Source organism: Chrysochloris asiatica, unplaced genomic scaffold, assembly GCF_000296735.1.
Source record: "Chrysochloris asiatica unplaced genomic scaffold, ChrAsi1.0 scaffold00262, whole genome shotgun sequence".
NCBI classification, from domain to species: Eukaryota; Metazoa; Chordata; class Mammalia; order Afrosoricida; family Chrysochloridae; genus Chrysochloris; species Chrysochloris asiatica.
The window spans coordinates 612,109-625,300 of NW_006408780.1; the positions used below are offsets into that span (position 1 = coordinate 612,109).

The window sequence follows — 13,192 nt, forward strand, 5'->3', positions numbered from 1 at the left end:
CTCCTAGACTGGAGAAACAGTCACTCCCTTCCTTGCCACAAAACGTCCACCTTTGCATTTCCAATACTCACAATCCATCCTGATGACCATTATTCACTACAGTATCGCACGTAACCCATCTGTATTTCATTTCATCAGCTCCACCTAGACAAATTGGATAGTACTCACTGGTGATTCCACCTTCCTCCATGCCCCCTAGCTCTAGGTTCCCTCTTGAAAACTTGTAAGCCAGTTACTTCTTGCCTTTGTAGTCCCTCCTTCCCCATTTGGGTATCCAATGCCCAAGTTGCCCATCTCTGTCCACTCTGTGTGTGGAGGAGGTGGGTTGAAGCTATTATTGATGGAGCTGCACATTGCCAAGAATCAGTGAGGGCTTCAGAATATGATTTTAAAGGAAGAAACCATCGGAGAGTCTTATGGGTACCAGTGGGTCAGCCAGGGTTCCCCACTGCAGTGGCCGGAGAGTCTGTGGAGACGGTCCCATCCCATGTCCTCGTTCTTCCAGTGCCTCCCCGCAATACCTCCTTGACTTCCTGTGGGTACAAACATCACAAGTGTTGTGTCCACTCTTGGCTGAGAGGGGATCTGTGTGGTCAGGGGACTTCTGTGGCCTTTGAGACTTTATCCTTGTTTTTATTCCCATCGCAATAGGGACTTGTTGCAGACCCTCACAGATGAGGAGTTACACACACTGGAGAAGACCCTCTGCATCTCTCAGGACGTGGAGTTCCCCATCAGGGCAGATGCCCAGGTGCCCCCTGCCCTGGCGCCCACTTTCCCGGAGCCTCTGTGCCCAGCAGAGCCTCTCTCCAGCAAAGCCAAGGCCCCAGACTCGGAGCTGGCCTGCTCCATGCAGTACGATGACCAGGAACTGGAACAGCTTAATCGCATGGTCCACCAGGCGGGGGATGAGATGTCCTCTCTCCTCTCCCCGCCCAGTGCCTGCCAGTCCCCAGCTCGCAGGCCAGGGGCTGAAGGTAGCCCCCGGGGGGAGACCTCTCCTGCCAGGGTGTGCCTGGAGCCAGGGAGTGATGAAGAGGAGAGGGTGTTCTTCATGGATGACGTGGAGGGGATGGGAGAGGCCCCTGGCAGGCCAGAGACCCCAGGTGGCCCCTTGGGGTGGGCAGGTAGCACTTGTGCCCACCCTCTGGAGCGAGGGCAGGTGAGGGAACGCAGTGAGGCAGGGCTCAGCCAGCCTTCATCAGAAAAGGACGAGGACTTACGAAACAACAACATCGAAGATGAAGACGACAAAATGCGGATGGGGAGCCTCTCGGGCCCCAACTCCTGCAGCTGCCTGGACGCGCAGTTGTCCCTGGAGGGCTGGGATGCCAGCTCTAATGATGCAGAGACAGCTCAGATGGTTGCTCACCGGACAGGGGGCATGAAGCTCTCGGCCACAGTCATCTTCAACCCTAAATCACCGACGTCCTCAGACTCAGCTCCTGCCCCTCAAGCTCCAGGCAGCAGGCCATCTCCTGCAGATCCCACAGCTGAGAAGGTGGACATGCATCCAGGCCAACTCAGCCGGGCCACCACCAATGGCCTCATGAATTCCTGTGTGTGTTGTGGGGGCTGCGGGGACAGCAGGGACAGCAGGGATGAGGCCATGGAGTGTTTGCAGAAGTGCACCCCCCAGAATGTCATCAATACTTCTCATCCAGGCCTGGCCAAGGCCTGCCACAAAGGCCCTGTGGAGAGACTGGACAGTGGCCCACCTGCCCCTGAGGTGCTGCCTTCAGGCTCCATAACCCCTCTGACCCCAGAAAACACCCCAGATGGGCAGGAACCCAAAGTCCCTTCATCCTCACAGGACCTGGCACACACTGTGTCCCAGGTGGACCCAGGAGGTGGCACGCCAGGTAAGGGTGATGTCGGAGGTCAGCAGGAGGCTGAGGACAGGATGCAGGATGATGGGCAGGAGGCCACGAAGAAGAGCCAGCGAGAGCCACTGGCCCAGGAGGAGACCCGGGGCCAGGCGGGCTCCAGGTAAGGTGTCTGGGTCAGAAGGGATCCAACCTCATGCTCTGGTCCTCTTGGCACTGAAATGTTCCCTCCCGAGGTGGGATCAGGAGGTGTTGGACAAGCTCCAGATGTGCTGTCCATGGGGGTGTGGGCTGGTGGGGAGAAGCAGGGCGGTTTATACCAAGGCTTGGTGGATGCTTGTCCCCTCAGGCATGACATCTACCTGGGCCACGGGTAACCACAGTCTCTGGCTCATCCCCACCTTGTCCCCAGCTCGTCTCCTTGGCTGGCCTCAAAACTGCTGGGCTCAGGGGCTTCTGAGATTAGTGCAGAGACCTGCAGGCCAGGGGGCATCCTGAGACGACCTTCTGCAGATTCTCAGGGCCCTGCCCTTCTCACCGATTCTCTCTCCCCTCCCCAATTTTCCTCACCTGGGCTGGAGCTGGGACTGGGCTGGGCTGGGACAGGGCTAGGGCTGGGTTGGAGGTACACAGTGTTATCAGGAAGTTGTATCTCTTGCTGGCACAGTTGTGACAACCAGCTCTCAGAGCCAGAAGTCCTGGGGTCACATCTTGTCCCTGTGCCTCCCACCCTAGCCCCTGAACACAGGAAGCCCTGTGAGCCTCCACATCCCCAAGATGGGGACTTGGAAGAGACCTGGTGCTCTTGATGGGGCACCAGGGGCCTGGCCACGTCAGAAGGAAGAGCCTCATCTCTGCAGCTCCCACAAAGTGTGTGTGCTGGGGGAGTAGATGGGAGGGATCTGGGCCCAGGTGGCCTGGTCTGCAGGCTGAGCATGGTCCTCCACAGCACAGTTCTGGAAGGTTCTGGAAAAGAAACAGTCTTGGGTGTGTATCTGTGGCTGAACCCAGAGTGGAGCCTGTGTACTTCAGCAAAAACTTGGTGGGGCAGGTGTCCTTAAATGGTCCCCCCAGTCTGCAAAGGTTTTCCCCAAATAGTTCTTACTCCCCTGAATCTCTGAGCTCCCTCATGAGGAATCAGGTTCTCATGTTAATGATGGAGAAGGTGCTGGCCAGAGGGGAACAGTGACTCCCCAAAGACTGGGCATTGGGCTCTAGGAAACCTCAGCCTCTCATGTCCGTTTTAGTGGTCTTGGCAGAGAACGAGACCTGCAGGGTGGTGTCTCCTATGATGAAGAGGACGGAGGCACACCCTAATACCTGTAAGGTGCCCCCCACCCCTTACAGCCATGACCCTGGCCTTGGTCAGGTCCCTGGGGGAGGAAGGTCAAGCTTGCAGACAGATACAGGCCAAGTGCCTCATGAAGAAGAGACCTCCTCTGCTTAGAGAAAGCAAAGTTGTCTTCTAATGTAGAAATCACCAGGATAGCCATCTGGTTTGATGGGAGAGGACTGTGTAGCTCTCCCTGTAAAATCAGTACTCCCCTGGGAGACCCGCTTTGTGGACTGAATCATGTCCCCTCGTAAGACATGCTCAAGTCCTGAGCCCGCAGACTTAGCTCATTTTATCATGCTTTGCTTTATCACATTTTTCATAAATTGAAGATTTGTGGTAACCCTCTGTGCAGCAGTCCATCAGTGACATTGTTCCAACAGTGTGTGCTTACTTGGGGTCTTTGTGTCACATTTTGGTTCTTCTCCAAATACTTCAAGTTCTTTCATCATACTACTATTGCTCACTTGGAGTCCTGGTGTGGCGCTGTGGGTAAATGCACCAGACTGCAAAGCCATTTGAACTGCAAGGTCGGTGGTGCAAGCTCACCAGTCACTCCTCGGATACTCTATACAGGGTCACTATGGATCTGAACCACTTCAATGGCACTTCATAACAACAACAACACTGTTCATTTAATAGATGATGGTATAGTGTAAACATCATGTTTTATATGCACTGGAAAACCAAAACATTCATGTGATTCCCAGTGTGGTGTGGTTGGCCTCCATTGTATGTGTTGCAAATAGGGCATCATTGTATTGACAAGGCAGGATTGTTGTTGTTAGGTGCCATCGAGTTGGTACTGACTCATAGCGGCCCTCTCCACAACAGAACGAAACACTGCCCGGTCCAGCGCCAGCCGCACAATCGTTGCTATATTTGATCCCGTTGCTCTCGTCACTTTACCAATTCATGTTATTGCGAGTCTCCTCTTTTTCTCAGGCTCCCCACTTTACCCAACATGATGTGCTTCTCCAGGGACTGGTCCCTTATAATAATATGTCCGAAGTATGAGGAAGGGATAGGCTTGTTGATTGTTTAATGGGATTAGGGTGATACCCACTCAAGTCGTCAGCCTTGCTTACAAGAGATAAAAGCGAGGCTAGCAAAGAGAAGGGACAAACCTCTTACCAAGAAAGAAGACCCAGGATTATAGCGCATCTTGTGTTCTGGGATTCATCTGCTGAGGTTCTCCTAGACCCAGATGTCCGAAGCCGACAGCTGTACCACTGGACATGGTGAGAGACAGTGAGAAGCTGCGGCCACTTCAGAGGCAGCAGAATCGGGACACCAGCAGGAGATGAAGCTGTGAGCTTCCCGCCCCACAGAGGAAGGGAGCCAGCGCCTGGCTTCCCGGTGGAGTGGAGTGCCTCCGGGCACTAACTGGCAGAGCTAAGGGACTTTTGTGACAATTGTCCACCGAGAGCAAAGACTGGCCTGAGGGGCTGAAGGGACAAGAGGTCAGAGAGGGCTGTAAGCAACATTACTGAGAAGAAGCTGTCCTAACCCAGGATCTGGATCCTGAATGGTAACCCTCGTCAATCCCATAATCCTGAGTATTGTCTGGGTTCTGTGTGTCTGTAACAATGATTTCTCAAACCCAGCCAAGCAGTAGAGAGTTTCCTCCTCCCTTGTGAAAATTAAAGGGAATCAGATACCCCCGCCAAGTCCTCTCTCTCTCGCTCTCTTTCTTTAAAACTTTGTATTATGAATTGAGTGAAGGTTTACAGAGAGCACTATCAGTTTTACACAATTCAGCAGACCATGCACTTTGTTTAATCTCAGTAATTACAGTCCCCTCCATGGAACTACAGCGATCCCACTTCATCCTTACATTCTGGTTTCTATTCCAATCACGTTCCCATCTCTTCTCCACTTCATCCTTAGGTAAATGTTGGCCTTTTGATCTTGAATGTTTGGCCATTCCATGGTGAGCATACCTTGCTAATGTTGTTATTTTCCACCCCTAGTCCCCCATATACCTAGCTACCTGCTTGGCTAAAATTTGGGCCACGAGGGTAAGTTCCTTTCCAGACCTGAAGGGTGGTCTTGGGTCATAGTCTTGGCTTCCTCCAGTCTCTTTCTGACCAGTAAACCTGGCCTTTTTTATGATACTGAGTTTTGTTCCGTACCTTCTCCCACTCTATCTGGGACCTTCTAATGGGATCCCTTTCCGAGTGGCTGTTGTTGCTGTTAACTGTTGTCGAGTCAGTTTCAACTCATAGTCACCCTGAATCAGGTTTCCAAGGAGTGTGTGGTGAGCTTGAACTGCCAACTTTGTGGTTCAAACCAACCTTGCAGTCCAGTGCATTAGCTCATACTGCCACATAAAGACTCCAGTCAGTGGTGGTAGCCAGTCACCATTTAGTTCTTCTGGTCTCAGAGTCATGGTGACTGATGTGGTCCATCGGTCCATTGGACCAGTTGAATCCAGGCATCTTCCATTGTCATTCTTCTTTCTTCCACACACGGAAAGACCATAGTTGCATCTTAGATGGCTGTTCATGAACTTCTAAGATCCCAAATGCTACTCACTAAAGTAGATATCATCTCTTTTTATAATTAATTATGAACCCCCTCCCCCACAAAAAAACGCCCCAAACTAAACCCAATGCCATTGAATTGATTCCAAATTATAGCAGCCCTGTAAACTGTTTACAAGGGAGCAGATAGCCTCATCTTTTCCACCTCCCCCCTCCACCCCCTGAGGGTGGCTGGTGGGTTTGAACTGTTGACCTTGACGTTAGCAGTGCTTTCATTTTTTAAGATTAAATGCTTTAGGGGTTTATCCTGCCATTTCCAATTAGAATGCAGGAATTCCTGGTTTGTATTTCACTTCATTGATCTTTCGGCCCATCTTCATTTTCATTGCAGATGGCCCCGGATCGCCATGACAGCTATATAATTCCTTACTAGTTTTATCCAGTGGCAAAAGTTCAAGATGGCCCTGCCGCATTTCTGCCTAGTTTGCCGTCTTGCTGCCTCCTGCAGACAGCGTTTTGCAATCTGTTGCCTTTGGTTTTGTTTATTTAGGTCTTTTGAAGGTTAGGTGGCTTTACTTTATTTTTTATTTTTAACTTCTCATGGTGAATCAAGAGAAGGTTTACAGACAACATCATCAGCTTTGCATTCCACAAATCATATACTTTGTTTCATCTCAATGATTACAGTCCCCTGCCTGCAACAACAGTTTCCGGTTTTCTCTCTGTGTTTCCTCTTCGCATTCCACCCACCTTCTTATGCCTTCCTAACTTTGTCCTTAGGCATATGTTTTGATCTTGAATGATTGGCCATTCCATGGTGAGCATACCTTGCTAATGTTGTTATTGTAACCTAGAAACCTTTCTACTGCTTGGCTGAAAATTTGGCCTGGAGGGTGAGTTCCTTTCCAGAGATACAGTCTCTTTCTGACCAGCATACTCATTTTTTTTTTTTAATTAAATAATTTTGAGCTTTATGCCACTCTATCTGGGACTCTCTAATGGGATCCCTCTCAGGGTAGCTGGGCACCGTCTAGTTCTTTTGGTCTCAGAGTCATGGAGACTGATGGTCACATGCATCATTAGTCTGAGGTGACTTTATATAATTACAGTTACAGAAGTTCTAGAGAAATGTCTTGGTTCTCTCCCATTATTTCTTCTCTGCTTGGTTGTGCTTGGCAACGTCAGAGAATATTCACCTCCTCGAGTTTCCCGTGGTGGTCTTTATATTCACTCTGCAGCCGACTGAGGAAGAGAGACCTGAGGTTTTCAGAAGCGCCCCCAGTCTTGTCTTGTGGAAGCTGAAGGCCAGAGGGATACAGGCAGGTAGGACACACCACAGGCTCCGACTCGAGAAAGCCCCAGAAGCCAGTGCTGTTTGGCTCCGGCAGCCCATCCTGGTAGCATCAGAATGTCCCCAGGGCTGCCCTCAGCTCAGGCATCCGGGCCCCCAGACATTGCCTCTGAGCACAGGCTGTGTCCTGCTGGAGCTTGACAGTGGTAGACAGGACATCTCTGTGAGGAGTACCTGTGACGTGGTGCCTTCCTGCCTGAGGATTGCCACGCACTGACTGTGTCTGCCTGAGCCTCCGCTGGTCATCTCCTAACAGCAGCACACAGTTCACACGCAGAGGCTGAGGAAGGCCGAAAGCTCCCTGCCATTCCTTGTTGTCACTCCTCACAGCATTCTTCCAGGGCTTCAGGCTCACTCCTCGGCCTCAGTGCCTTCCCTACCCGTTGTCACTCACAGGCTTGTTCTCACTGTTGATGCACATCAGTGCGACCAGTGCTCACCGCGCCTCCTCACCCTCATTAGCCATGGTTGTCACTCAGTGACTCCCCGTTGTTAGCGGCCGCCATCACTCAGCGTCACTACTCCCTGCCTTGTCACTGCTTCCTCACCACCGTCACCCATGGTAACTCGTCACCCACGTGTTGCTCAGCACCTCAGCATCATTCGTAACCATAGTTACCGGCCGCCATCACTCAGCATCCTTACTCCCTGACTCAGCATCATCACTTACTCCATCATCACCCATCATCCTCACTCATCATGGACCATCTGGATGACTCACCAGCCTTCCTCCCCAAAACGTGCCATCAGCACCGGCCATTGTTGCTCCACTGCAACACTCACCATTGTTACTCTTGGATTCACCATCATACTCACTGATACTCGTTGATTCTTCATTGGTGCTCACCATCCCTTTCCATCGTCCATCGCTATCACTGCTGTTGGCAGTCTTAACTCTGCCTCCTTGCTTACATTGCCAGATGTTGGCAGTCAGCCCAGTGGGATTTTACCTTTATACTATGAGCTTCCACTTCCTCGGGTTCCATCTCTGTCATTACAACTAGCTTCATTTCCCTCACCTGACTCCTCCTCTCGTGGATGCCTCATACTCCTCCATGTTGTCATTTCACTTGGCTTCTAGGCCTGGTGCTGTGGTAGAGACCCCTGGCTTTCAGGGTCCTGGATAAGTTCTCAGGTGCAGCTCCAAGAAGCTAGGGCCCCTACAGAGAAGAGACCAGAGTCTTATTACATGGAGGCTGGACCCAGCTACCCCAGGGCCCCCAACAACTCTTCTCAGTAAGAAGATAACTCAGATCTTCGTGCCCAGAGGAAAGGCAGCGTATGGCAGACACAAGCTGAGTTTCCTCAGGGAGACTGCATCCAACACAAATGACTGCTGAGTGGTGAGTCCTGTCCCCAGGAAGCAACCTCCCTCCGATGTGCAGGCAGACCCCTCTGATGCGCATTGTTCAGGCACCACCATTTGCTCCAGTTCACCAGTGCCTCAAGGCCAGCTCTTCACTGCCCTCTCTTGTGTCCACGGGCTGCTGTTGTCCTCTGTCCCAACAATGCTGGGAGGATGGTGCTCCTTTCCCAGAGTGTAGCAAAAGGCCAGTTTCCGAGGCTGGCAGCAGGGGCTTCAGGGAGGTTTCAAGAGGACTTGTCCTGAGCTGGGTCCCCAGAGGTACGGGGGGGAGCACACTAAAGGGGACAGTGACATTGCTGGCCTGCGTGAGCTCAGTGAACCAAGCTGCAGAGGAACTGGCATGGCCCTGTCACTGCCGAGCTCTCCTTGAGACCAACTCCTGGGTAGCTGGGACAGGCTGGGACTCAGCCTGGAATTGGGGAGCTGGGAAGCCTGAGCAGGCCCTGTCCCAGAGCCTCAACCCCTGCCATTAGAACACACACAGTGCCGCCAAACCCCCTATGAACCCTGGCACCAGGGGCTGCTGACCGCTGCAGCCATTGGTCCCCATGGCAGGTATCTCCACTGCTGAGCAGGGAGTGCCGCAGGGAGTGCCGAGGCCTTGCCACACATTTGCACCTCAGGAAAACACAGCAAGAATGATTGATTGGTTTAAAAATAGAGGAGGACTTGGAATTCATTAGGCTCTTTGAAAAACAGATTAGGCGTAATGACTGTCTTCAAGTCAGTCATTCATTAAGGGGTGGGGCTGCAGGGGCTTGGGAAGATGGATGACTGGGACATGGGCTGGGCAGCTGAGAGCAAGCAGCTCAGGGTCTGAAGGTGGGCTTGCGCGTTGGCCTCAGCCCAACTCCGCGCGGAAAATGAACTCAGTGATAGGGACATCACTTGTGCAGTACAGTGACCACCCCCCAGGTCTTGGGTAGGTGCTATATACAGCAGGTCCTGGGGCAGGGGACAGAGGAGGTCTAGGGTTACAGGCTTCCATAGCATGTACAGTTGCTCCAGTTGGCCCAGCTGGAGGGAGGGTCTGGGTCCATGGATCTTGAGTAGGCCACGTGGCTAGGATGGAACATCTGTGGGTGCTGGGGCTCAGCAGTCACACTACAATCACTGCACCTGCCCCAGCCTGACCTCCCTTGTCTGCTCAGAGGACAGACAGGCTTGGGATTTGTGCGGCAAATGTAACGAGCAGGTACCACGTCATCTCGCTTACTCGGAGGGACCAGCATGCTTGGTAAAGTTGAGGGTCAGTGACAAAGAGCAAGACCCTCATGAGATGGATTGGCACAGTGGCTGCTGCAATGGGCTCCAGACAGCTGAGACTGTGAGGATGGCTGAGGACCAGACTGTGCTTTGTTCTGTGAGCCATGGATTGGAGCTGACTCAATGGCACCCAATAACAGCAGCCAGCTCGGGGGCTTTCCCAGGCCTGTCCCCAAGCCCCTGAGACCATACACCCCATTAGAACCAAGGTTCCATAGCAGCCAACCTCGGGTTGACACGTGCACTTTTCAGAGGGCCTCTTTGGAGCAGATTTAAGGATGGGTTAGGGAGCAGTGGTCCCTTGAATGGAAGGCCCCTTGCTGGGATCTGGGGGAGCCTGGGTACTGCCAGGGACTCTAAGAGGATGAGTCAGGACCCAGCTGGCCTCGGGACTGACAGAACTTGGTCAGGGAGGGTGATCCTGACACTGCAGCATAGAGCCGGTGGCCCCAGGGCTCCAGAAGGCACTGTGCTCCCTGCTGCATTCCCGCCTTCCTGGTACTGTCTGCACCCTCCATCCCCAGTCTAGGGCTCCTTTGTACTGTTTGTTCATGAGGTGACAGTAACTCATTCGGGATCTGCGCTCCTGGGCCTCATTGCTAAGTGGGACTTTGCACTGGAGCCAGGCAGTGCCCCCTGAAAGACTTGATTTGTTGAAATCAGGAGAGAAGGGGACTTTGACAATGGCGGAAGAGGGGAGAAAGCTGGGAGATTCCGGTCGGAGATGTTCGGGTGGTGGGCCAGCTGTGGGCAGCCAGGTGGTGTGGTAGATGTCGGTCACATGCACACACTGCCTGCTGAAGCCTTGCACTAGCTGTGTGGGGTGCCCTTCCTGCTAATGTCAACCTAGGGTCCTGCCAAAGCCAGTGCCAGACCTCAGTACCTTGCACCTGCTCACCAAATCAAACCAAACCAAACTCTCTACCATCACGTTGATTCAAACTCACGGCAGCCCTATAGGATAGCGTAGAACTACTCCAAGACTATAAATCTGTACAGCAGGAGAAGGCCTCAGCTTTCTCTCTCCCAAGGAAACAGTTGGTGGATTTGACCTGCCAAACCCTTAGCGCTCTCCAGGGTTTTTCTTGGAGGCAATGAGACAATCCATCACATCTAAACTTCTTCTGGGCTCTGTGTCCGGGAAGGTGGGCCTGTCCTTCCAAAGATGAGGCCTCTCAGTGTCCACTCAATGTCTAACCTGTGGCCCCTTGGATCTGGGCTGGCCCACAACAGATGGGCCTCACCTGGGGTCCCCAGTGGACGCTCAGCTCCACCTTCAATCGGTTGCATTCCTCTGACCTCCGGAAGACTGCACTCACCTGTCTCATTGGTCAGCCGTCCGACACAGTGTCCTCCATGCAGGCCAGGCCAGCTCACCTCAGGCTCAGATCCCAGTCCCCAGCCTGTCACGCTCTGTCGTCATCTTCATAGCACGTATCACCTTGTGACGTTATCTCACTTCTTTATGTCTGTTTCCAGGTTGCCCATCCACCCCCATTGTCTCCTCCCACAGTCCTACAAGGGCAGGACTTTGTCCTGTATGTGGCTGTATCCTCCACAGTGAGCTCGGTGCCTAGCAGTGGGGAGCCCCTGACTGACTAGTGTCTGATGCTGAAGGTAGTTGCTGGGTCTCTGAGAGAGAGAGATAGGCATATGTTCCTCAAGTGATTCTGATTCTGGAACCTTTTTCTTGAGAGTACATTGCAGGTATTGTGTTCTACGGAGCATCTTTTGAGGAGCACTGACCAACAAGCCAAGGTCCGAACTCCTTGATGTATTTATTCATAAGGCCTTGTCAACTGTCCCCTCGAAGCATCACCAAAGTTCCCCACAATGTGCAGGCTGCTTCCCACCTCTTGGCCTTTGCTCGAGCTGTCCTCACATTGTCTCTTCCACACGTAAAGCCTCTCTCTCCGACACCCTGCCTGAATCAAAAGTTCCTCCTCTGTCCTCCCTTGACAGTACTCATGACCTTTCCATTGTGCTTTACGTGTATGTGACAACTGTTCACCTGTTTGTCTGTCTGCCAGATTCTGGGCTTCTTGAGCTCCGAGCTGTGTCCAGTGTACATATCTGAAGGGCAGGTGGGTGGGGAATGGAAGAATGAATGATTGCATGGATGGATGGTTGGCTAACTGGAGGAATAGGTGAATGGGTTGATTGGATGGGTGATTGGAAGGATGGATGCATGGTTGAATGATTGGATAGATGAATATTAGATAGATGGGTAAGTGGATGATAGGATGGATAATTGGATGGATGGTTGTTTAGAAGGATAGGTGGATGGGTAGATGGGTGTGTGGATAGACAGATTTTATAAACCCATAGGAACAGCCAGCCCATGTCTGTATCAGAACTGAAGCAACTTATTAGAATTGGTAATGCAGTCGTTCAAATATCTTAAGCTTTGATTCCTCCCCATCCATGCATACTTAATCCTGGCATCTGGAGCTGATCAATCATTCTTCTTGGTTTTTTTTTTTTTTTCTTTCTTTATTAGAGCTTTACAAAGAGTCCTAGTGGCTAATAGATTAATTCATCTGATGTCATAGCAAGGAATATCTTGTTATATTACTCATTTTTTGCAATTTACTACCTTCTCTCATCTCTCAGAGCCCTAGATGCCCACAGTGACAAACTCTGTTCTTCTGTCTGCACTCACAGTTGCTGAATTCCTTACTGCATGTGACTCTTTCTCACAGCTTTGTTGCAGTCTTTCTTTTCAAAGGCGATGGGTATTGAAGTTTTAAGATCAGGAGAATCTCCTTGTCTGTTGTACCAAATAGCAGAATTCAGATATTCAATTTTCCCAATGCTTCAAAGACTCCTTTCACCATTTTTTCCACTCCAGCAACAGAATCAGATACTTCTCCACAGATACCATTGGAAATTGTATGTTTTGTTGTTGTTGGGTGCCATCGAGTCAGTACTGACTCATAGCGACCTTATGCACAGCAGAAACACTGCCCCGATCCTGGGCCAGCCTCACTACCGTTGCCACACTTGAGTCCATCGATGCTGCCACTTGGCCAATCCATCTTATGGGGGCGGTCTTCCTCTTTTTCTCTGACCCTCCACCTTACCAAACATGATCTCCTTCTCCAGCGACCGGTCCCTCCTGACAATATGTCCAAAGTATGAGAGATGAAGTTTGACCATCTTGACCTCCAAGGAGCACTCTGGCTGCGCTTCTTCCAACACGGATCTATTGGTTCTTTTGGCAGCCCATGGCACATTCCATATTCTCCTTCAACACCATAATTCAAAAGCATCAATTCTACGGTCTTCCTTGTGTAGCAGATTTGCCTAATGCAATACGTCATCCGATTTCTTGACTGCTGCTTCCACGAGTGTTGATAGTTGATCCAAGAAGAATGAAGTCCTTGACGACGTCAATCTTTTCTCCGTTGATAAGAATGTTGTTTATTGGTCCAGTGGTGAGGAATTTTGTTTTCTTTTTCATTGAGATGTAATCCATACCAAAGGCTGTGCTCTTTGATCTTCATCAGTAAATGTTTTAAGTCCTTTTCACTTTCAGCAAGCAAGGTTATATCATCTGCATAT

The 13,192-nt window shown here is 51.3% G+C and overlaps 1 protein-coding gene across 1 annotated transcript in view; it reads left to right on the plus strand.

The window, feature by feature from the left end:
• The window catches only part of ZFYVE28 (zinc finger, FYVE domain containing 28), a 177,550-nt gene that overhangs the window by 123,180 nt on the left and 41,178 nt on the right, over positions 1–13,192 (plus strand). The window contains exon 8 of the mRNA XM_006874122.1: positions 652–1,989. Coding sequence (XP_006874184.1) covers positions 652–1,989 — 1,338 coding nt within the window. The remainder of the gene's footprint in view (positions 1–651; positions 1,990–13,192) is intronic.